At 40.4% G+C, this 25,949-nt stretch overlaps 2 protein-coding genes and 1 long non-coding RNA gene across 8 annotated transcripts in view; 2 read left to right on the forward strand and 1 right to left on the reverse strand.

The window, feature by feature from the left end:
* On the reverse strand, window positions 1-874 carry LOC129731054 (uncharacterized). Its single transcript, XR_008728965.1, has 2 exons — window positions 450-874; window positions 1-362 (listed from the first exon to the last, which is right to left on the reverse strand). It is a non-coding gene; the product is annotated as an uncharacterized LOC129731054 (long non-coding RNA).
* A 2,970-nt stretch (window positions 875-3,844) lies between these two features.
* The window catches only part of LOC129732744 (NADH dehydrogenase [ubiquinone] 1 alpha subcomplex subunit 7-like), a 133,817-nt gene continuing 111,712 nt past the window's right edge, over window positions 3,845-25,949 (forward strand). For 3 of the 6 annotated variants that reach the window (XR_008729340.1, XM_055693926.1, XM_055693925.1), the window contains exons 1-3: window positions 3,845-4,150; window positions 4,208-4,296; window positions 4,356-4,445. Coding sequence is in view for 3 of the 6 variants with exons in the window: in XM_055693926.1 (XP_055549901.1) it covers window positions 4,085-4,150; window positions 4,208-4,296; window positions 4,356-4,445 (245 nt within the window). In the remaining 3 variants the exon portion in view is untranslated. Of the gene's footprint in view, window positions 4,151-4,207; window positions 4,297-4,355; window positions 4,446-13,043; window positions 13,174-24,593; window positions 24,889-25,949 lie in introns of those variants that run through there. The other 3 variants (XR_008729338.1, XR_008729339.1, XM_055693924.1) reach the window with 2 other exon arrangements.
* LOC129732740 (uncharacterized) lies at window positions 13,676-23,048 on the forward strand. Its single transcript, XM_055693921.1, has 2 exons — window positions 13,676-14,094; window positions 14,164-23,048. Exon 2 carries the CDS (start codon window positions 19,743-19,745, stop codon window positions 23,046-23,048), a length of 3,306 nt encoding a protein of 1,101 aa, XP_055549896.1. The 5' UTR covers window positions 13,676-14,094; window positions 14,164-19,742.

Raw genomic sequence — 25,949 nt, forward strand, 5'->3', positions numbered from 1 at the left:
TTCAGAACAATCAAAATCATAGATTTATTTTTCATCGAAACATTATAAAAGTTTTAAATCATTCACGTGTCTTTATATAATGCGGCAACCAACCGGTTGACAGTTGCCCGTGAACTGTGGCTCATGTTTTTGTACAGTACGCACAGCAGAAAATCCGTCATCATCCGTCACCAAACACTGCGAAGGATTTAAATTGTATCGATTGCATGTATTGGGCACTGTACATCGATACAAATGTTTCCGTTCATTATCACGAATAAAAGCCCGACTTAAAACGGCATCGCAGGACACACAACATGCGGTTGTTCATTTTGAAGAGATGTTTTTTATGTTTTCAAATCCTCTGCAATAATGATGTTGGGCTGAAATTGTTATGGAATATTGTTACATGTTGTTTGTAATGTAATTGATTAGGAAATTATTGATTTGATGAAAGATCAAATACTTACTGCTAGCAAACGAATAAAAAGCGACACCAATTGTTCTTCGAAAACAGATAATATCGCTGTTGAAAACTTTTGACTTATACATATAAGCAATGGGCAAGATCGATCCGATTTTTGCAAAATCGATCTTTTCGGGTCGATTCATCGATTTTTTGAATCGATTTCTCTGCGCGCGATCTTCTGCTGAATCGATCCTTAGGATGGCAAGATCGTTTTTTTTCGCCTGAAAAATAAATGTGTGCAAAACGGATTGAAGACAATAGTGATTGCATTTATTGTTGCTAACGTAATCTGCGGCCGAATTCCGAGAACACTTTTCTTTGAAGAGAAGAAAATTTCTTTATTGATAGTATACGAAATTTTTTTCTCTCCGAAGAAGTGTGTGCTCGGAATTCGGACACTGATCTGAAAAATGTGTCAATTTTTTACCGGGATGTCCATAGTTGAAGAATGGGCTAAAATTCAATAGACATGAAACCGAGAAAAAAGCATTTGAAATGTTTTTGTTGGTTCAAACAATTGTCTACGTCTATGACAACTTTTTTCATGAGTATGTCACCACCCCCATATCCAGCATATCCAGCTTTTCACAAACGGTAATGGCGTATAGTGCACGCAGCCCATTTTGACGTTTTCTGTAGGTCAGGGAAGCTGGATAACCTTGTCGTCGAGTTGAAAAAGAACAATCCGCAGCCAAATTAAGTCCCTCCAGTTTTTTTAACGCAGTAACCATTTTTTGCCTTTGTAAACGCGACATCAATAGACAAACCCGTATGAAATTTGGCTAATACGTATGCGTTGTGAAATATATCAAGGATTAGGGGTGGGTGAAACGGCTCTTTTGCAAGAGCGGCTCTAAACCGACTCATGGTTCACAATGATTCACGAGCCTTGACAGTTCGTGTTGTCTCAGTAAACTTTGTCGATTGGTGATTGGTGTACATTGGGGTGGCAATGGAAATTGACTTTGACAGTTTTATTTAGAAGTAGTGTTCAAAATTTCGCCTTCACGAACAGTTAGCAAAATTTCGATTTTTGGATAACACCCGACCTCGACGTTTTATACAATTATAATAACCAGTAATATCGCCCATCTTGATTTCAAATCCCATACTCCAAATTTTCCGTGGAAACTAGATGTATGTATGTTTCAAGATCACGATATCACGTGATATCTGCTATAGTGTGAACAAGGCATAAGACATTTGGCACAAAAAAACTATTACGAACTGTGCTTTTCTTCATAAGTCGAGGAAGTGAAATTTAGACCAAATACTCCTGAATTCCGATTTAGCTGAAATTTTGCATTGCATTGGATATTGAATTTACCAGTTTGGATATTAGCCAACATTATTTCATATTTGCTACTTCTGCAAGTGCACTTTTTGAAAATTGGCTTCCATAGGAACGTTGTTTACTATCGTTGTGGGTGTTTACTATCAAGCACCAAATATTTGATTTAGGTAGAAAAGGCATATGCGCTAATTTTTCAACTTTGAGTAGCGGGGTACTCGTTAACTCAAATATTGCAAAAGTTGAATTGAATGGTCGTGTATATGCCGTGCTGTATTCTGTTCTGCATGGTGTCGCGCTCGCCATTTTTGTTTATTTGAGTTTGTTCTGCGGATGTTCCGATTTTTTATGAATTGGGTTGTTCAGCTAAATCAGTTTTTCATATCATCTGAATGATCTGATCTGAACGAAAACTTTTAGTAGAAAAAAAAAAATCACAGGAAGGTTGTATGCAAAGCCACGACCGCAAGGTTGAAGTAGAATACTTTTACAAGAAAGATAACCCGGCTTCTTGCGTGTCAGTCATTTTTTCTAGTATATAAACATTGACCGTTCAGTGGCAGTATTGTAATTTCTTTTTGTTTGATATTTTGAATGAAGTTCATTGAATATTCTTAAATTTTGTGCAAATGAGACGTTAAAGTGCTGCCGAATTGTAATATGCACATTTAATACGACATCATTAAACGGGAACGGAACAAAGGCTACGGTTATGCAGAACGCGAATGCCGGCGCGATGCGATTCGCCTCACCGTGGTGAAATGTACAGCTCTTTTTAAGGCGAAGTAGAGCTATACATTTCAACAGATTTCGTCTTGCCGAATCGCATCGCGCCGTTATTTGCGTTCTGCATGACCGTAGCCAAACACTAAGCGACGCAAACACGTAATAATAATCAGAGTATGCATGTAGATGAAGATAATCAACTTTGGATTATAGCGCAAAACGAGAAAATATTAACTCTTCAAATAATCATTTGTGTTCTTCAAATTTCAGTTGTTCAATTCAATATCCGATGAAATGTTTGTTTATTATCTGATGAAGCTCTTATATAGGCCAAATGATGCATTCCCAATTTACTAGGTCCATAACTCTGCCGACCGCGCTTAAGAAAGCAATCGTATAACGACCAATCGGAGGTCGAATTTTGTGTTTTGACAAGGCTTAAGAATTTTCAATAGTACAATAGTTCGAATAATAAAATTGCAATTTCATCCATTTGGTATCTTGGAAGATTTTCTAATCGATTGCTGCAAAAACAAAGGAAATCCATCGAAAACTAACCGATTTATTAGCATTTGAAATTGGACATATTTTTCACTTTTTTCAGTTTTAGATTTTCATTTCACATCCCTATGTAACCGAACTTCCTGAGAGAAGTATTCTACTTCAAAAACGCTAAGAGTACACGCGGTCGAAGAAGATGGCAATAAACTAAAAAAAGCCGTATCGTTAGTAGATGTTGTGTACGAAAACTCGATGAACATGATTGATAAACCAGAAAACGCAAACAAAACAAAATCTCCATAAATATAACCAAAAAAAGTCGTAAAAAGCTTATACCGAACAAAAATCGATTTTTTGTCAAATCGATTTTTCAGGCTCGATTTTCTTATGAATCGATTTTATTGATTTTGATTAATCGATGCAGGAGAATCGATTTTTGTTCAAAGATCGCCCATTGCTAAATACATATACTCAGGGGTGAGTAAACATCATGGATAATAACTCAAAACTGAGTAAACATGGTAATTATGAAAATTTGGGTAAATGTTACTCAATTATCCAGTACCCGATAACTCACTTTTTGACATTTTGCATAAGAATACCAAACTGAGTAGATCCTAATCAAATTAGAGTTAAAATAAAGCAGCGTGTAAGATGTTATAAACTTTATCAATGCAGTTTAATTTAACACATTTTCAATTAAATTCTTCTAACTTATTCTTATTAAAAGGAACATAAATAATTTATTTGTTTATGCGACAATGAATCAAAATCATGAAACGCGCATTCAAAGTGAATGGGCATTTTTAATAACGATCAACATGTTGACTAACATAAAATTGAAAACACTAAACTCTTGAAAAATATTATGGGACAGAATAATAAGAATGTTTCTATTTCTTTGAGTGTACAAATATCGTGTTTTTCAGTATCAACTATCAATAGGTCAAGTATCGTACTCTTGTGTATCGATCCGAAAAATCGAAATATCGTCTTAAAAGTTGATATTTTTGATACCGATACAATATCGCCCATTGCTAGAATTATATACTGTGAATGATAATAATCAGTAACTAAGTAATTGATTAATTGGAAATAGACATTTATATTAATACGAAATGTCAACATTTATCCGTCGAGATATTTCTCCACTGCTTCGAGAATTGCGAAATTTTTTGTTGGGGGTAGATACAAAATAACGATTTTTATGGTTGCATGTTAATTTTATTATATAATTTTAGAGAAAACATACAAATGCCTTGCGTTTCGAAAATGGACTCGCTGCAAGAACTCAGCCCCCTCCAAGTTTACCAGAAGGGCCAAATCACAAGTACTTCGATAAACAATATTGTTAATTTTTCAAACCGTTAACCAAATGTATTATTCCAGGGTTTATTCAAATTATTATGCTCTACGTGATGCACGCCGAGAGGTTGTGTCCCCAATGGATATAACTTCTATAAAATCAATTGGGAAACGGTATGTATATTCAGCATGCACGTACTGCCGAACTAAGGTGTCAATGTAAATTGACTTCGAATTTCGTTCAGGAGTAGGACTCAAGTCACAAGTTTTGTCTTCTCAATAATAGTATAGTTCCCATGCAAAATTTCAGCTCAATCAGACTTCGAGACCGTGTGCCTCGAAGCGGTCAAAGTCTCACTTATTTGACCAATAAAAAATTGATTCTGAATGTGTTCGTGCTTAGAAACGGCACAATGGTTCAGAAACGGAATTTAATGGGAGATTTGGATCCAGAGCTCGATTGCGACATTTTAGATAAAAAAAATTTCGCATGAAAAAATTCTAGCCGCTTTGTTTTGTGATCCGTAACACATGTCTGATAATAAGAATACTCCTTTTTTGAAAAATACTTATTCAAAAAAAATATTAGGAACGCACTCGCGTGCCAAAAAAACAAACGAACATTATTTCAATCCTTTACGATGTGAAACAAAAATGGCCATATGCGTCACACAGGACAAACAATTTTATGTACCCTCTATGTGGTTTGTCTGGCATAGGGGAACAAGAGGCAAGATCGCCATACGGAGCAGAATGGGCATATGTTGTTTCTAGGGTTCTGGCAGAAGATTTGGAACTGTTATAAATTTGAATCATTAACATTAATGTGAAGATGTAAATTTATTCAAAATAACTGGAGAAAACAAATTCGCTTTTACACAATAAACAATTGTATCATTCATGCACGTCTCGCGTATAATATAATAGCTCACAAGCGCGAAAAATAAGGGTTTTTGCGTGCGTATATGTCGTTTTAGGCTCGAAAGTTTACTTTTGGTAATTGTTATTGATATTTAAACAGTTTCAATAAATAATGCGGTGTTTTCAAATGAAACATCATCTAAAAACAGCTCTTTTTCATAAGTCTTTCTCATGGGGTAGCTTGGGCACTGCTGGTAGCGGCAAAAATGCCATACCTATGCACGAAAACATAACCTACAAACCAGAAAGTGCTGTCAAAAAAGTAAACATCGTGCTGGCAGCAGTTAATAGTAAAATGGTACAGAATTACAAATGGTTGTCGGGGCGAAAAAAATGGTTACAGTCATCATTGGCCACTGCTGTAGACGCGGTTATTTCACATCGAATGTCAGTGAACCGAGCGGCTATTGCACACGGCAATAAAGCTTGGGGCGATGTGCAACGGTGTTCTCGATCCAGCAGGAGAACGAATTGCTGCAGCATGTTTAAGCATGGAGAAGCGATTCTAGCATGGAGAAGCGGGTAACGATTCAAGCATGGAGAAGCGGGTAACTCTCCGGGCCCTACGAAGTTTGGCGTATCAGCTGGAAGAGCAAAACCAGATTCCTAATCCGTTTAACAAATCGACAAAACTAGCTGGGCTAGACTGGCTCCACGGATTCAGGAAGCTGCATCCTGAACTTTCCTTAAGAACACCGGAAGCAACTTATGCAGCACGAGCTTCAAAAAAGTGGCTGTGGATCATTTTTTTAATGTTCTGGGAGAGGCACTTTCCTCTGGCAAATTTCCGGTAAGCCGGATTTACAACGTCGATGAGACTTCAGTGGTATCTGTGAGTATTTTTAGAAAATAAATAAAATAGATAAAAAGTTTGACCCGCTTCTACAAAAAAATACAGGTTCAAACAAAGAGATCCAAGATTTTGGCATTGAAGGGGCAACGGCAAGTTGGATGCATCACATCGGCCGAACGAGGAGTGTTAACAAAGGCATGCGTTTGTATGTCGGCAGCCGGAAGTTTTCTGCCACCGATGTTGATTTTCCCGCGCGTTCGGTTGATTGACCGGTTAAGAAAAGGTGCTCCTCCGGACACTTTATTCAATTGCAATACTTCCGGCTGGATGACAACTGATAATTTCAAAAATTAGTTTGACCATTTTTTGAGGCACACTAGGCCTAGTTTCGAGAATCCCGTACTGTTGTTGTTAAATGGTCATGTTTCATATACAAAAAACTTGGCTTTTCTTGAAAATGCTAGAAAAAAACACGTCAGTGTCATCAGTTTCCCGCCACACTGCAATCACAAGTTGCAGCCGCTGAATATTAATTTCATGGGATCGTTAAAACCTCTTTTTCTAAAAACATTGAGGAATTTCTCAAACCAAATCCTGGAAACGTGGTGACCATCAATGAAGTAAGTCACTTGTTCGGAAAGGCTTTCATTCGTTCAACCAGTTCTTCAAATGCTATCAATGGGTTTATAAAATCCGGTATTGTGCCGTTCAACCGTTTCATTTTCCAAGAGGATGATTTTGCTCCGGCAGACGTGACCGATATTGTCAATTATGGACCTTATGCTTCGGATGGCGATGAACCAGATTTTTTTGGATTTGACGATCAAGGACGGTAGAGCTTATTGCGAGATAACGAAAACGTCGTAGCTGAGGCCTCAAAACCCGCTAACGTGATAATATCAACAGTGATGTATATCCAATGAATCAGAATTTCAACCACGTCAATCCAACCACTACCCAAAGTTAAAAACCGAAAAGTCGTCAAAAATTTTACCCGTAAAAAAGCTACAAAGTTAACAGCGAATTCGTATATTCGCGGCTTTGAAAGTTTCACAAGCTAAAAGAGACATTTCGCAGGTGAAGCGGATGAATAAACGATTGATCAGAACAAATACCGAAAACCCACCAAAAAGCAAGCATCAAAATAAAACCGGAAACAAAGTAAAAAAGGATTCACTGTGCGATGTTTGCGGTTGTTGCTTTAGTTCCTCTCATGACGGCGAAGGATAAAACTATGTTCAAACTGTAACGTGTTCCATTTATGCGAAAGAGATGTGTGCCCAGGATGCATGCAATTATGTAACCTTTGTTGACAATCATTAAAATGAAGCTACCTTAAGTTAAATTTTGTTATCATTTATTTTTTCTTCAACCGCACAATAGTGTTTTAAGGACCAAAACCTTATTTATATATGCGGGAAAATTCATAGATAATTTTCAAACTGTTTTGGAGTATAAATAGTGAAACAGGAAAGGGAAACTTTGTTTCGATACTTACGATTGTACGATACATTGATACATTGTTTAATGTTTGCTTGAAATCGAAAAATATGAACATGCCCATAATGGCCCATAGGTATGCCCAATTTAACCCACACCGCTACCAGCATCATATTTTTTAGTGGCTTAGGAAATTATTTATAAATATTCAAATAACCTTTTTCTTTACTTTCTAATGTAGCAACTCTTGAGTATTATTCTTACTCTATGTAGTAAAAATGTATTCACTGGCTTTTTGCTCACTTTGCCCTAACAATTTGATGAGAAGCTTAAGGTGCTCATCTTGCCCCTTGTCCCCCTACATTGTTTCAAAAAGGTTTTCATTCCGGGTGGAGCACAACTGCTAATCGACGCATCTTCATCAGACTGCCTCTTTGGAACTGACTGCAAGGTTTGGTTAAAATAGTTAATGATTGGTTGAATTTTTTATAGCTGAACAAAATCATTTCAAATGATCTGGAAAAACGCGAAAATTCAATCGGCCATTTTTGATTTGAATTAAACTTCGCACACGTATTTGGCTTAGCAAACTGAGCATTTTTCACAGATGGAGAGATTTTTTACACCCATGAGTTACATTCTAAAAGGGCGTATGTCTTTTGGCATAGGTTTTATTCGAAGCATTGTAGTCCAGAAACCGTTGGTTGTATAGAAGAACTGTTTGAGAATGAGTTGTAGGGAATTAAAAATGCATCATAAAAATATTATACACTGTACAAAAAAACATTTTTTTGCTCAAAAAAAATTAAAAATAAACATTAAATTTCAATTAAAAAAATAAGAGTTGAGTTTTTTTTTATATTTTTTTAAAATAAACTCGACGTTAATCCGCAACTTAAAAAAAAGTCCAGGATGGAGAAATGAAAAATATTTTTTGTATGGTAGATTGATTTTTTTATAAAAATTCTAATTCGAACATTTTTCAAAAAAAAATTATTCTGATGATTTTAAAAGATGCAAAGAGTCATTTTAAATCAAAAAGCTCTTGGTAGTTAACATTCTGAAGGCATTGGTTTTCGAGTTATTTCAAATTTAAGCTCGAAAAATTATTAAAATTTAGGAAAATACACGTTTTTCTTAATTTGTCCGTGGTCCTCCAGCAAAAACCATACGTTCATTGGAATGTTTGATCAAAAATATACAATTCATTCTTTGACAACAAGACGATTGGGCGAACGGTTCTCAAGAAAAGAGCTCTGAGAAATCACACACTATAACAACTTCACCATCTTTCAAATTATTTTTTGCTTCTCTCATGTAAGTCGACTGTTGAATTTTTATGTGATCGTGAGTTATCAACTTTTTACAAAAATAAGATACAAATTCATCAATTGATTTCACCGGTGTCTCTATATTACATCGATCTGTTGCAATCAACTGTTCGAAAGGTATTCCTCTCACACAACGTTCCTCAAGTTCTTTGAAAAAACTGTTTTCAAAATCTAAACGGCTTGGGCAATGTTCACATTTACGGAGATAACAATATTTGGATCGCGTAGTTGAGCTACATAATATTTGTTCAAAGTAAATTTTAGAATGATTTTGGAGTGAATATTTCTTTAGACTGTGTATCATCAATTCAGTATTCTCGTGATCAGTACAAACACGAATATTATGAGATCCTTAGTTTCCAAGTAATTTACAATGCTTAGGTTTCAAAGCTCTAAAAGAAGTAAACCCAATATCAGTTTTGCTGATATCTTTAAAATAAGCGTGAGCCTCACGAATTGCATTCGTTGAGAGTCGCTTTTGCACATACTGTCGCTTACCACCTTTTCTCACTGAAACGTAGTCCCTTTGCCCTGGCATGGCTCTACTGACCTGGTCACTGTCATAAAACTGCAATACCTCGTTTTTTACTTCCAGGGGCAATCCATGTCCAAGCCTTACGTCAGGAATAGCCAATATTCCACTAACCTCTGATATGCGCCGAGCCTGTTTCACAATGTATTTCGTTGTTTCAAACTTTTCTGTTACCGTTTGTTGGTTCCAAGATTTCGGTAGAACCGAAAGTATTCTTACTTTATCTTCCCTCGAGCATTCGGGCGCAGTAAAATGTTCTTTTAACTGCAAAATCATCTCGTCGAAGTCTCTCGCTTTACGTTTCAATAAATCCAGGTCATCTTCAGCATCAAAATCGAAAATGTTTTGCCTTTCTCCTAGAAAGGTATAGCAATCACTGAAAAAAGTAAAAATATAAAAGTGCTCAAAAGGGCCGAATGTCGTATATCACTCGACTTAGTTCGACGAGCTGAGCATTTTCTCTGTGTGTGTGTGTGCGTGTGTGTGTGTGTGTGTGTGTGTGTGTGTGTGTGTGTGTGTGTGTGTGTGCGTGTGTGTGTGTGCGTGTGTCTGTGTGTGTGTGTGTCTGTGTGTGTGTGTCTCTGTGTGTGTGTGTGTCTGTGTGTGTGTGTGTCTGTGTGTCTCTCTGTGTGTGTGTGTGTGTGTCTCTGTGTGTGTTCTTCATTAACACTAAACTTTTCGTTACTGTTTGTTCAATGTGGGGGCGATCAAGTAGCTTATGATCATAGGTCAAACCAAGGTAGCGAACATTTGATGACCAGGGAATATCTACATTGTTCAACCGAATCCTTGTTGTCGGCACCAAACGCTGACTATTCCGATGAGGAAAGACTATGGTCTGCGTTTTTGCTGCATTCACACAAATTTTTCATGAGGTGAGGTAATTCACAAAGGCGTTAAGCCCAGTTTGCAGCTTTCTAACTATTTGGTTGTTCTGTCTGCCCTCGTACATAATGGTGGTATCATCAGCAAACAGCGACAGGATGCCTCCATTGGGTAGTTCAGGAATATCTGATGTAAATAAGTTGTAAAGAACAGGACCAAGGATGCTGCCCTGTAGAACACCAGCTCCTACGTCGTATGGGTCAGACAGGCCACCCAGCACACAGACTTGAGATTTGCGCAGCGTAAGATAGTTTTGAACAATTTTAGCTGAATAGACGGGATAGTTGTTGCGCTGTAGCTTGTAGATAAGCCCGTCGTGCCACACATTGTCGAATGCTTTTTCTATGTCCAGGCAGGCCATGGCAGTTGTTTTGGATAGCTCCTTGTTCCGATTGATGAGTTTTGTTAATCTCTGCAGTTGATATGTTGTTGGCCTCTGCGAAAACCGAACTGCTCGTCCAGGAATATGTTGTTCACTTCTGCGTGGCACAGAATACGGTTTTAGATGCATCGTTCGAATACCTTGCTGAGGGCAGAAAGCAGACTGATGGGACGGTAGCTTTTGGGGCATGTGGGATCCTTTCCTGGTTTCAAAATAGGAATCACTTTCGCCAGTTTCCACTTTGCTGGAAAGTACGCCAAGTCAAGGCATCGGTTGAACACTTTTTCCACCACAGACAAGGCTGTTGGTCCAAGGTTTTTGAACACAAGGTTGAACACTCCGTCGAATCCGGGAGCCTTCATGTTCCGAGAGAATTTGATGTTGTTCTGTACCTCGTCCACTGTTATCCGCTGATCAGGTGGTAAGATATTCGGTGTGCGCGCCAGAATTACTATCGATTCACTGACAGCTGGTTCGATTCCAGTCACAATATCACGACCAAGATTGTGGGAAGCGGCAAAATGCTAAGAGATAGCACAAGCCTTTTCGCGGGAAGTTAGCAGAGTTTCACTCTTCACTATTGACGGGGGGATGGGTTTTGGTTTGTTCTTTAACACTTTAGCCACACGCCAAAATGGTCGTGAGCAGTTGAGTAAATTACGTAATTCGGTTGCAAACTGTCTGTTTTTCACTTTCTCCAGACGTTCTTGAATAATTTTTGTCAGCTGTCTAGCGTAGAATCGGTGCCTAGGGTTGCGGGTACGTTGATATTGCCTTCTCAGCGAGTCTCACAAGGAAATTATGCGCTTAGTATTATCGTCGATTTGCGCAAACTTACGTGTCACTGGAACAGATGGGATGTAGCGGCACTCTGCTTCCTGGATGACGTCTATCATGGACTGTAGAGTACGATCGATGTCTCCAGTGCTGTTCAAAGTTATGTCCGCATCAAGATGGTTTTCAACATACGCTGCAGCTGAACCCAATTTGCACAATGGTAATTTCTTCTTTGTTGAACTTGGCGCCGTTCTACGTTAGCACCAATCTCAGCGATGACCGGAAGATGATCCGAGAAGAGCTCTGTTATGGTTTTCGGAATCGAAAATCGATCGGTGATGTTGGTCAGAAAAATGTCAAGCTTGGAGCCTACACCACCAGGGGAGATGTAAGTTGGCAATTCCGGATGAGCGGAATAGTAATATCCAGCTTCGGAATCTTCTACGATGATGTTACCATTTGAGTTGCACCTGGATTCATCCCAAGCGGAGTGGCGAGCATTGAGATCACCTGTGATGACGAAATTGCCTCCTCTTCAAGACAGCTTTTGGATGTCGTTCTTCAATTTCACCGTGGTTCCATTTGCCCGTCGAGACTGCTTCGGACAATAGACCGCCATAAATGGGAGTGGTCCATCAGTGGTGGTAATTTCGATTCCTACAGCCAGGGCTGTCATTCGCACACTCATTGCGCTCAGTGTGTTAATTTTACGTCGAGGCACAATGAGAACGGTACCTACACATTTGACAACCAACAGACACATAGAGAAAGAGCGAAAAGGAAATGACTATGAAAGATATCACCAAGTGAGAAATATTTCAAGAGAGGAAGAACGTAAACAACACATTGTGCAGTTTTTGTGACACATTGTGTGAGAACGAAGTGCTTCAGTTTGAGCAGTTTGCCTTGCGTTGCGGCTGAAAAAAATAGCAGAGAAAAGGAATTAAGAAATTGATTTGTCGAAATTTTTCAGCCAAAAGAAATGGATTTCGGAAAATAAAAGTTGAGAAGGAGAGTAATGTAGACTAATGTACAAGAGCCATATACATTTTTGAGAATTCATTTAAACATGATTCTCAATGGCATGGACGTGTTTTTTAGGACATATTATGCACGTTCAGACATGTTACTGTCCCGATATTCATATACAAGCGCTACATGCATGTGTACTACTGATACTGTTCATTAGAGTGGTAATGACTTGTATGATAAAAAATTGTCCTTTGTCGCATTTAGAAGTTCGCTCAGTCGAAAAGTGAAACTTTGACTGCTTTGAGCCATCTCTTCCCGGAGTCCGATTGAGCTGAAATTGAAAACATTTTTTGAGTTGACGAAACTGTTAAGCTTTATTGCTAAACGAAACTTGAAGGTCTCATTTGCCTATACGTTCCACTGGCCGCAGCTCAAGAATTTTCAATTCCAAGAAAGTCGATTATTTGAATTTTTATTTTTGGATAACACCGAATCTTGACGTTTCATGCATTTTTAAGACATTTGGCATCAAACATTTTTTGAAGTTTAGTATGGGGCTTTTTGCGGAGACAAAACTTTTGAGCCCTACTCCTAAATGAAATTTGTAAAGTCGATTTCTATTGCCACCCTACTGTTCATGTACGAGACATATTGCGGCTATCTCCTAGAAGAAGCCATTTTCAGTTTTGAAACAAAACCCATCGAGCGGCACTAAAAATTAGTTCCAATATTATTTCAGGGCAAGTGTCAAATTAAGTGCCAAAACCAAAAATAAATTTAATACTAGAATTGTTATACCAAAATGAACATACCGCGTAAGAAATGGAATAATTACACCGCATCAATACATCCAACATTATGAGAGCCGAGTAAGTGAATTACCAAGAAAAAAAAACGACAAACCAACATTAGCATACATATAAATCCAGTCCAGATCCAGTCTGACTATCGAGTGTTCCGGTAGGCAGAAGTTTATGTTCGGCTTCAAATGTGTTTCGGTTATTGCAGCGACATCGATGTGGTGTATGTTCAGAAAATGTAGAACTTCTTGTTGGCCACAGAGCGGGCATTCCAGTTAAGGATTCGAAAGAATGGATCCATGACGGTAGTAAAAAGTCATCATGACCGCAATCTGTTCCTGGTTGGTGCGAAAAGCTTTTGTTTACTGATCGAGTTTAAGAAAAAGCGTAGCTAGCTGTTTCATCGAGTATAAATTGCTACTAGTTGGTGCGACAAGCTTTTGTTTACTGATCGAGTTAACAAAAAAACGTAGCTAGCTGTTTCATCGAGTATAAATTGCTACTAGTTGAGGGCATGCTGGCAGCCTGTGCCTAACTAAAAAATACGGGGGGGGGGGGGGGCGGCTAGGAACACCACCAGTTGGAAGAGGTGGAAACGGCAACGTACTTGAAGTCGCTGGCGGGGTTGGTGTAACGCTAGGTTGTACACTTTTTCTATTCGACGGTCGCTGGCGATTGGCAATTTCACTTCGAATTTTGATAAATTCTGCTCGTTTTGGACAGGAACGACTGTTCGTAGCATGCTCTTTGTCACAGTTGAGACACTTGATTTATTCGGCTTCCTCAACAAGACAATCCATTGTTCGATGCGAACTTGCACATTTAATGCAGCGACTCTTGATATGGCAATTCTTTGTGCAAGCAGTTGGAACACTGCGTGACATCGCGATGAATCGGTTTGTATCGCTCCCATTGCACGATGATGTTGAATAGGGCGGTGATTGTTTTCACTGTGCTTAGTGTAGTTGACCCCCTGGTCAGGTGGATCAGGTATAACTGATCACGATACTTGATGGCTTTGTTGTGTCTTATCATTTTGTATACTGCTTCCACTTCTAGGCCGCAAGCGACAAGCTCCGTTTTTAACTCGTCCAGTTCCAATTCCGGTAAACCACGCAGTACAACTTTGAATGGTTTTGTAGCTGCAATATCGTGAGTGAAATACTCCGCTTTTGTTTGCTTCAGGTAAGCCTCTACTGCCTTGTAATGTGAGGTGGATGGAACGACGATTTTGTAGCCGTCCGTGCATAACCTCAGGGTAGCTACCAGCCTTTTGTTGATAAGTTCATCAAAGTGTTGCCTTAGCCCAGGCGGGAAACCTTATACGTAGAAAGGCGGCATTTTCTCCTTCTTTTCCGCTTTCTCGGTAGTTTGGTCAGCCAGCGATGCAAACTTGTTAGCAGCTAGTATCTTCTTGGCGATTCCATCATTCTTTTCAGCAGGGTCACGAGGACGCTTATTGCTTTGCTCCTTACTGTAACCCGTTTTTCCCATTTCGTTGGGACCCGACAACGTACTGTTGTATAACGAATGCGATAGGTAAAATAAACGAATGCGATAGGTAAACTAAAACTTTCAATTGTTGTAACAAACACGTGAGACGAAGAATAATGGTTTACTTGAGGAAAAACTGTGTCTTATATAGCCCAAAGAGTGCATTCCCGGCTAACTAGGTACTCCATTCTGTCGTCCTTTTTAGGGAAAAGCAGCAAGCAACCAATCAAAAGTCGACATTTGTGTTTCGACAATGTTCAACTATTTTCAATAGTACAATAGTTCGAACAATCAGATTACAATTTTCTGCATTTGGACGGGTGCTTAAATGATTTTTCAATCGATTGCTGCAAAAATGACAGGAATCTGTTGGAAACTGACTGAGTTTAAAGTTTGAAATTGGACAATTTTCGTGACGCTCTCGACGTTTTCGGTTTTGAAATTGGATCCCTGTGTTGAAGTTGTATATGTTGCCGTAAGACGTATTCTACGTCAAAGACTTTGGTAGTACAAGTTTTTTGTCTTGTAAATGATTGCTTTGAATGCGCCTAACTTCGACTCAAAAATTCATGACGCTAAAAATGTAGAACGCGTATGTAGGCCGAGCGTTTTCGCCCAACGTTTTTTGGGGCAGTTGGCTAAATGCGCTTCGCATGTGTAAGATTATAAAGTCCTATGTAATCATCGTCACTATCAAAATCATCCAAAATATCACAGTCCAGGTCCGTATCACTGTCAAGCTCCTGCATCAACAGCTCAGTAATCTGTCGGTCAGACAACGATGAAAGTTTCAATTTCTGTCGTCGTTTCATGACTGAACAAGAAACAGATCTATAAACCATGCTATGAGATCAGCGAAAATTTTCATGTTGGCAGTGCCCAAAACTGTCTTTAGACGGCATTCGCTTTTTTGATAATACTTCAGTATTTTAAAGTTGAATAAAAACAAAACTTATACAATCCTGAAATATAAAGCAATTATATAGCCATCAAGTTATTTTGAATCAAATTTCTCACTGATATATTTTTTTATATCACTGCAGGGTGAAGTGCAAGATAATTAATTTTCCCGATTTGGTCGTTTATGCAAATTTCAAGTTTGATGGTTGCTATCGTGCGATTCAGATGATCGAGGTGGCCACTCTATCGGGAAACGCGGGAAAAAGTCGAGAATTGCATTACTTCGAGAAAATGCGGGATAAAGTCGAGAATTTCTTTATTTCATCAGGAATTTTTCGTTGGTGCAACGTATTGTGCAATTACAAATGGTGGAGGAGTTGTGGATTTCGTCGTCAACAAATCACTCATCCCATAACTCTTACGCAAAATAAGAAGAGGGCTTGAATGCAAAGAAAATGAAGTAGACGAGAGTGAAAATGCAACAAAGCGAAAGCGGGAAGCAGACTAAGAAGTAGAGGAGCTGGAGGTGCAGGGCTGCAAGTTGGTCACTTAAAAGTCACATTATTCATCAGTAGTCAATTTTTGACGTTGACTAACGTCTATATCGAAGTTAGGCACCTGAATTTGAAAATCTAGTAATTTAACCAGGGAAAACCAGGGAAAAGTGGTCAGGTTTTGAGCGCTTATTTTGCAGTCATCTATAATCAGGTTTTCGAGGTTTTGGCATCAATCGATCAGAAATTCTTTTACTGTTAAATTTATGTAACAAAAACAAACTATTGTTTGAGATACACTATTGAAAAATTGGTAATCAACATGTATTGTCTAAATCATACCGCGCAGCCAATCACTACCTCTCTTCCCAAGCACAGTCGATACTAACGGATACAATCGATCTGACTTTGTTGTTATTGTTGTTGTCATTTTCTGTTTCCGATGCTTATTTGCGTTCCTTGTCAATCCATTCTCTATGTAGCCCCTCCTTCTTTCTTACTAACTGACGAAGCCTTGGTATAAAACGTACTGTTCGAACATTTCACCCCATCAGTTTCATTACTAAACCGTACCGATCACATACGGACGCTAGGTGTTAGCAGCTGAAAGGAGGAAAGACAAAATAGTACCGGTCATCTCGTGCCGGTTTCACCTGTAATGCTGATGGCTGTTAGTAATACATGGCTACTCTACTGCAAAATACTAAAATGGCTGGAAATCTGGACGGATTAACCAGAAAACAAGAATATATTCGGCAACTGGCACCTTTTGGTACCTCGAAATTTTGTTACAGAAGCGGCTAATTGAATTTTCTGTTTTACAAAATGCTGCTGCTAGCGGAAAAAACCTTGCAAATATGCATTTTTTTGTTAGTGTTAATTTTACGACAGCAGCCGGCCGCTATCATTTGTTTTAATGGGATACTATTTGTTTTAATGGAATATAAGAATACAGTAGTCAACGTCATGCGGTCTTGTCTTGAATACCACCCTCCTACTATTTTTTTATCAGAAAGACACTAAATTCACTTATTTTGACCAGCTGACCAAGTGACTTCTTTCATCAACCCTGCTTTAGAATTGCATAAAACGTCGAAATCTGGTGCTATCTAAAAAAAAAATTAACCAACTTTGTGGGACTTCTCAAGATGGAAAAACCAATTAAATTTGAAATGAAGAACCGGGTTCCGGCCCGGAGTCCGGGTCGAAAACTAATCTGGAGTCTGGGAATGGAAGTTGCCAGTTTTTTCGAAAAGGCGTTTTCAGTGAGAGAAGCAATCATAAATTCTCATATGTATATTTCAATTTACTGTTTCGATTTCTAAGAACAATGCAAAATATGTTTACTGTCAGAGGCGAATGCCAAATTAAGTAAAGCCTCTTTAAAAACAAAAAATAAGTTTATTGTACAATCTTACTATTACTACTAGTTATAAGTAATGGTGTGCGAAACTGGCTTTTCTGGTGTCGAAACGAAACGAAATTAACCCTTAATTTCGGTTTCGCCAAATTAGTCGAAACGAAATCAAGCTGGATTTCGAGTTCTCGAGACAAAACGAAATGGTCTCTAAATTTCGCGAAATTTCGAAAAATAAAATAAACGCTTCTGAAACATAGCATTACAATGATTTGAATCGCAAGGTGCTTACCTAGTCAACGAAGAGTAACGTAGGTATTCAGACATCGAAAAACCGACAATGACGAGAATATCAAAAATGGTAAAAACTAAAATCTTGAAGTATGTTGGAAGGTACTATCATTTCACTTTGCTACCAAGCCACCCAAGTGAACGTATGCAGCCACTGGTCTAATCTACACAATCAGGGATGCTGTCGGAGTGCAGATCAATATCGCTCTATCGATTTCTATCACCGAGAAGAATAATCGTCAACTCATCGTTAGATTTACCAACGACGGTGAGATCAGTCTCCAATCGATCACGGCCGCATTCGGGTGTCCCAAGGGGGAACCAAACAATCAACTCAAATCAACTCACCGAATAATTGTACGTTAGTCTAAGAATAAAGTTAATATAGTAGTACGTGTAGTGTCATCAATAAAAAGCCGTTGTTTAAGTGGTATCAAGGTGTATTTGTTCTGGTACCCACATTGCCCAGCTCGGAAAGAAATTGGACCTACAACTCACCAGTCGAAAAACAACCCACTCCAGGCGGAATCGGAAGGTCAGTCGTCATTTCACCTACATAAGCTGGTCCTTCGAACCGGATCCAAATTGGTTGGATCTGGACCCCCAAGTGACGACAGCGTGGATCCATCTATTCGACGTTGCGGAACACAAAGGATCGAGGGCTATTATCAACGGCAACAAAGGAGCGACACCGCCTTTGTCATTCTACGACGCTCACGACGCCATTTTGGACGCTACACTCATCAACTCTGGTAATGTACTTGAACCGCTAATGCATGGTGGCGGAATTTCTGGATTTCGGGGTTGGACCTTTATCTTCGATCGGGAAACTTACTGGAGACTGGAACTGAGGGCATCATTCATAAACGGGACGCGACATCATTAGCAGTGGGTGGTGCCAATCAACCGTGATCTGGATTCGCATCGCCTTCACAAGTAGACGAGATTAGCACGGTGGGCTAACGTGGTTCGTACAATCATCCCAGGGCTTAATTAAATTTCTGCAGTATCGCCATTTGGTTTGGGCTCTGGACATCGCACATCGGCCGTTTTGACCAGGTAAAATTACACATAGTTATGTCCAGCTGTGGCCTGGACTCTTTCGGGTATTATTCTAAATATAAATTTACCTTTCGATGCAATTTGACTTGTGCTTCTTTGCGGACTGAGCCTTGTTGGTAGTTCTGACGTATAAGGAGTGGTCTTGGATGTTGATCGATTTTGTTTGTGTCATCAAATAGTTCTCAAAGGTGAGACTATAATATATGTCCTGCGAAGCAGGACGTCTTTTTGAATACTACACCCGCATTTTCCTTTTCGAACGCATTGGTTAAATATTTCTGGTTGGAAGTCACTCTGGTTGTCGTTGGTTGAAGCACCTACACTGGTTAATAGGAGCAGACAATATTTGTCCAGGTATTGAGCTCACTTGTGTACCGGAAACACTCGAGGCCATTGTCAGTACGGGTGTGAAAAGATTTTGGTGACGCTGTCAGTTCTCCAGGTAGGCTGAGACAGTATATATTTAGCCTAAGGAGGCCTATTTTGGATACTACATTCGAGTTTCTTCTCCACTAAATCATTTCACACGAACCGGAACGTCATCATGCCAGCTGCAGCATCCACGACAAAAAAGGTGGCCTCACTAAAGTCACTTCAAGCGAAGCTGAAGGGTTTGCACGCTTCGTTCAACAACATAGTGGACTACGTATCAAATTACCACGAGGAATTTACCGCTAGCCAGATATCAGTATGCTTAGAGCATTTGGCGGAGCTGTGGGAAAAGATTGGAGAGTTGGTTGGTGAGGTGGAGTCCCATGAGGATTTTGTGGTTGAAGATGATGCCTTTGCCAAGGAGCGGTTGGATTTCGAAAACCGTTATTTCCATGTTAAATCTTCTTTGCTGGACAAGACCAAAGAGTTGCAGGATCCTCCGGTTCAAGATCATTCTGCAGTACAGGTCGACAATTCCATGCATGTTTCGTCGGATCATGTTCGTTTACCTCAAATAAAACTCCAAACTTTCGACGGTAACATCGACGAGTGGCTCAGCTTTAGGGACCTTTTCACATCGTTGATTCACTGGAAGGTAGAGCTGCCAGATGTGGAGAAACTGCATTAACAAATTAAAGGGTTGTCTACAAGGAGAGGCGAAGGCGCTAATCGATCCTCTGAAAATAACGAGAGGAAACTATCAAATTGCTTGGGAAACATTACTGAAACGCTATAACAATAGCAAATTGTTGAAGAAGCGGCAAATTCAATCGCTTCTAAAACTTCCTTCGGTGGCTAAGGAGTCTGAAGTCGAATTACATACACTTTTGGAGAGTTTCGAACGAGTTATTCACACCTTGTATCAGATTGTACAGCCAAATGACTACAAGGATCTGCTGTTGGTTAATATTCTCAGTTCCCGTTTGGATCCCAGCACACGCCGAAGTTGGGAGGAACATTCAGCGACTAAGGAACAGGATACCCTAAACGATCTAACGGATTTTCTGCAGCGTCGAGTTCAAATTTTAGAATCTTTGCCATGCAAGCTTACAGAAAGCAAGCGCGAATCGTCACCTACTAGGAAGAGGATACAACCATTTCGAGTCAGCCACAATGCAGTTCAAACGTCAACTGGGAAATGCTCCGCTTGTCCCGAAAATCATTGGCTATACACTTGTCCCACTTTCCAAAAGATGTCGGTAGCTAGTAGAGAATCTTTGTTGCGCACTCAATCGCTGTGTCGTAACTGCTTCAAGCGAGGTCATCAGGCTAAGAGCTGTTCTTCCAAATATTCTTGCAGGAAATGTAAAGGTCGGCATCACACACTGGTTTGCTTCCAGAAAGATGGAGAAGGCGAGAAACAAAGGACAACCGAAGAGCCTGGACCATCTAGAAACAATGCGGTTTCGTTAGCGGACACGAGTATGAGAACTGCAAACACATCAGTAACGGAAATAATATCAACCAACTTCTCGCAAAAGCGAAGCACTAATATACTACTTGCTACTGCTGTGGTTCTGGTCGAGGACGATGAAGGCTTACAGTACCCTGCACGGGCGTTACTCGATTCGGGATCGGAATGTAATTTCATCTCGGAGCAACTTCGTCAAAGGTTAAAGGTGTCCAGGGAAAGGGTGGATATTGCAGTACTCGGAGTAGGTCAAGCATCGAAAAGGGTGACTCAACGCATCGCGGCTACAGTGCACTCACGGGTTTCTGAATTTTCAAGGAAAATGGAATTTTTGGTTTTACCAAGGGTTACGGTGAACCTACCAATAACAACGGTGCAGATTTCGGAATGGAAATTCCCAGAAGGAATTCATCTGGCGGATCCAGCCTTTTTCCAATCAAAATGTGTCGATTTGGTTCTCGGTATCCAGGCCTTTTTCAGCTTTTTCCGGACTGGCAACGAATTCACACTGGGTGACGGTCTGCCACGGCTAACTGAATCGGTTTTCGGTTGGGTGGTGTCCGGTGAGATACAATCAGCGAAAATTTCTTCATGTATCACGTGTAACTTGACGGTATCAGACACTTTGGAACAGTTAATGGAGCGGTTTTGGGCCTGTGAGGATATGGGCAACTGCAACAACTATTCGCCAGAAGAGGCGCGCTGCGAGGAGCAGTTTGGGCGTACTACTCGAAGGGAATCTGATGGTCGGTATACTGTTTCGCTCCCAAAGGATGAATCAACATTTTCGCTGCTTGGTATGTCAAAAGATATTGCTTTAAAGCGTTTTCAAGGGCTAGAGAGGAGGTTGGATCGAGACACCGAACTTCGTAAGCAATATGCAACTTTCATGATGGAATATTTGATCTTAGGACACATGAAAAGGGTAGAAACTAGCGAGCAAGCAGAAGTCAAGAGATGTTATTTGCCGCATCATCCTGTGGTAAAGGCTTCTAGTACTACAACAAAGGTCAGGGTGGTCTTCGATGCTTCATGCAAAACATCGACTGGCATCTCTCTCAATGACGCACTTCTCATTGGCCCGATAGTTCAGCGAGACCTCAGTTCTATCATACTCCGTAGCCGAACTCGCCAAGTAATGGTTGTCGCAGACGTGGAGAAAATGTTCAGGGAAATTAACATGGATCAGGCGGATTCTCCGCTACAAAGCATTTTATGGCGTTTTAATCGTGACGACGAAATTGCAACGTACGAACTCAGCACCGTTACATACGGGACAAAACCGGCCCCATTTTTGGCCACTCGTACCCTGAAACAGCTAGCAATGGACGAGAGTGAGAGGTTTCCCTTGGCAGCCCAGGCAACTGAGGAAGATACATATATGGACGATGTGATATCTGGGGCGGACGACATCAATACCGCAGTTGAATTAAGAAGGCAGCTAGTTTCCCTGTTTGAAAGTGGAGGTTTGCAATTACGAAAATGGATATCTAACAACGAGCGAGTTTTGGAAGGTATACCCAACGAAAATCTGGCACTCCCCAATACGAACGAGGTAAATTTGGATCATGAGTCATCGGTAATGACATTGGGGTTGACATGGTTGCCCAAAGCGGACTGCTTGCGGTTTCAGTTTGCTATTCCGGCATTGCTTTCTGATCAACTTCTAACCAAACGCAAGATTCTCTCCATAATCGCATCGCTTTTCGACCCCCTAGGGCTCCTGGGAGCAACAATTGTGAAGGCTAAAATCTTCATGCAAAGTCTTTGGCATCGTGTTAATGCAGGAGGCAAACGATTGGAGTGGGATGAGATACTTCCAGCAACGGTGGGTGAGGAGTGGCGTATATTTCATTCTCAATTGCCCACACTGAACACTCTTCGCGTTCCTCGCTGTGTCGTCGTAGCTTGTGCTGTTTCTACTGAGATACACTGTTTTTCGGATGCCTCGGAAAGGGCATATGGCACTTGTCTATACTTGCGTAGTACGGATAAAAACGGGAATTATACAGTCCATCTTCTAACTTCTAAATCGAGGGTCGCACCACTCAACGTACAGTCGCTGCCTAGGCTAGAGTTGCGGGGCGCTTTGCTTGCTGCACAACTAGTGGACAAGGTGTTGGATGCCCTTAAAGGGACGTATAGGGTCCATTTGTGGACGGACTCGACCTGTGTCCTTCAATGGATCAAAGCACCACCAAGTCCATGGACAACATTTGTGGCAAATCGGGTCTCAAAGATCCAAGCACTTTCGGAAAAACATAATTGGAACCATGTACCTGGAATTTCAAACCCCGCAGACTTGATCTCGCGTGGTATTTTACCAAATGCATTGGAAGGAAACCGCGTTTGGTGGGAGGGCCCAGACTGGTTGAAAAACGGAAAAGGAAGAGTGGCCCAATCAACCCGATATAACACTGGATACTATATCAGAGCGGCGACAACGCACGGTGATATGCGTCGCATCGGACGCGCCTTGCTTCAGCTCTATGTTCGTTTCTAATTTTTCCGCTTATTCGAGACTCATTCGGGCTACGGCATATTGGTTACGTTTGATAGCAATTTATGTAAAAAGGGTTAATCCAAAGCCAAATGGATTCCTCACAACTGTGGTACTTAGGAAGGCAGAGGCAGTTATAATTCGGCGAATCCAAGAAGAAACGTTCTCGGAAGAATTGAAGGCGTTAACTAACAACAAGGCACTTCCTCGCAAGTCCCCTTTACGTTGGTTTAATCCCATGATTGATTTAAACGGATTTTTACGAGTAGGTGGAAGGTTGGGACGCTCGCAAGAGACCCATGACACAAGGCACCCAATGATATTGCCATGGAAACATGAATTTACTACCATGCTCTTTAAACACTATCACCAAACTTTACTGCATGCAGGCCCTCAACTGCTTCTCAGCTCAATTCGGTCACGATACTGGCCACTGGGCGGAAGGAAAACAGCCAGAATGGTTGTCCACCAATGTCAGCGATGCTTTAGAGCAAAACCAACATTACTGAAACAACAGATGGGTGAGCTGCCAACGGCGCGCGTTACAGTAGCTAGGCCATTCTCCAGAACCGGTGTGGACTATTTTGGACCCGTGCATATTCGCGACGGGCGAAAGCGACCCGCGATTAAAGCATACGTCGCGGTGTTCGTATGCATGTGCACTAAGGCAGTACACATGGAGTTAGTCACTGACCTGTCAACGGAACGCTTCTTACAAGCACTACGCCGATTTATCTCAAGACGGGGAAGGTGTACAGATTTGTATTCCGATAATGGGACAAATTTTGTCGGCGCGCGAAACCAATTAAAGGAATTGCGGAATTTACTAAGGGACAAAGAGCACCAAGAGAAGGTTTCTAAGGAATGTGCACAGAACGGTATGCAGTGGCACTTCAACCCACCTAGTGCCCCGCACTTCGGAGGCCTTTGGGAGGCTGCCGTTCGCTCAGCCAAACATCATTTGCTTCGTGTGTTAGGAGAAAATCCAATCGCGTTTGAGGATTTCAATACCTTGTTAATCCAGGTTGAGGGCTGTTTGAACTCCCGTCCACTCACTCCACTATCGGATGACCCAAGTGATATGGAGGCGCTAACAGCTGGTCATTTTTTTACCGGAGGATCCTTGCAAGCTATCCCAGGACTACACTGACGTGAAACTAAATCGCTTGAGTCGATGGCAACTGGTACAACGGCAGCTGCAAAACTTCTGGAAGCGTTGGCGGACAGAATATTTATCCCAACTGCAAGGTAGAACGAAAAATTGGGAACCTCCGTCGAAGGTAGAAATCGGAAAGCTGGTGATCATCGTCGACAGCAATCAACCACCAATGCGATGGAAGATGGGTCGTATACATAAGCTGCACCCTGATGATGTAGTCCGCGTAGTCACCGTAAAAACTGCGGGATATCTGCAACGGCCAATCGTTAAACTGTGCATGTTACCATCTCCAGAGACCGAAAATTCAGCTGACTCGACAAGCAATTAGAATAGTCACGGCTAAGTATCTCCATCCAATGCATTGAAAGGGGTTTGTTTATTTATTTCAGAAGTTCCTGTCACTTCAGGGTGGGTGAGGATGTTGGAAGGTACTATCATTTCACTTTGCTACCAAGCCATCCAAGTGAACGTATGCAGCCACTGGTCTAATCTACACAATCAGGGATGCTGTCGGAGTGCAGATCGATATCGCTCTATCGATTTCTATCACCGAGAAGAATAATCGTCAACTCATCGTTAGATTCACCAACGACGGTGAGATCAGTCTCCAATCGATCACGGCCGCATTCGGGTGTCCCAAGGGGGAACCCAACAATCAACTTAAATCAACTTACCGAATAATTGTACGTTAGTCTAAGAATAAAATTAATATAGTAGTACGTGTAGTGTCATCAATAAAAAGCCGTTGTTTAAGTGGTATCAAGGTGTATTTGTTCTGGTACCCACATTGCCCAGCTCGGAAAGAAATTGGACTCGGAAATTGGAGAAATGTCTTTGTAAATAATAATTTAATAAACTTCTGAACTGATTCTTTTGGTTTGAATGGAACTATGTTTAAAATAGTATATCGACCAATCAGTTTGCTTTCTTCAATAAGTAAACTGTTTGAGAGAATTATTCTTAACAGAATGATGTCACACATCAACGAAAATTCAATTTTTGCAGATGACCAGTTTGGATTTCGCCATGGGCATTCCACTACTCATCAATTGCTCAGAGTCACTAATATGATACGAGCTAACAAATCTGAAGGTTATTCCACGGGAGCTGTTCTTTTAGACATAGAAAAAGCATTCGACAGTGTTTGGCATAAAGGTTTGATTGCGAAATTGCCAACATTTAATTTTCCAATTTTCCTAATCAAAATTTTAAAAAATTATCTTACTGATCGAACTCTGCAGGTTATCTATCAAAATTCAAAATCTGGTGGATTTCCTGTCAGAGCAGGTGTACCTCAAGGTTCAGTCTTGGGTCCAGTCCTGTACAAAATATTCACTTCAGATCTTCCTGATTTGCCTCCAGGATGCACAAAGTCATTGTTCTGCGATGACACAAGCATTTCCGTAAAAGGAAAAAGTCTTTGTGTCATATGCAGTCGATTGCAGAAAAGTTTAGATATATTTTCTTACTACTTGAAAAAGTGGAAAATCTCTCCCAATGCTTCTAAAACTCAAACGATAATTTTTCCGCATAAGCCTAGGGCTTCTTGAAGATGAATGGGGTTATTTTAAGTTGGTCTGATGAGGTTAAGTACTTGGGACTAATTTACGATAAAAAACTTATTTTCAAAGAGCACATTGAGAGTATACAAGCCAAGTGCATCAAATATACGAGATGTTTATATCCTCTCATTAACAGAAATTCTAAACTTTGTTTAAAAAACAAACTTTTGATTTACAAATAAA

Source organism: Wyeomyia smithii, chromosome 3 (assembly GCF_029784165.1).
Source record: "Wyeomyia smithii strain HCP4-BCI-WySm-NY-G18 chromosome 3, ASM2978416v1, whole genome shotgun sequence".
In the NCBI taxonomy this organism is placed as follows: Eukaryota; Metazoa; Arthropoda; class Insecta; order Diptera; family Culicidae; genus Wyeomyia; species Wyeomyia smithii.

Coding starts and splice junctions, on each gene's coding strand:
- LOC129732740 (XM_055693921.1), top strand. CDS start 19,743: ATGTGGAGAAACTGCATTAACAAATTAAAGGGTTGTCTACAAGGAGAG.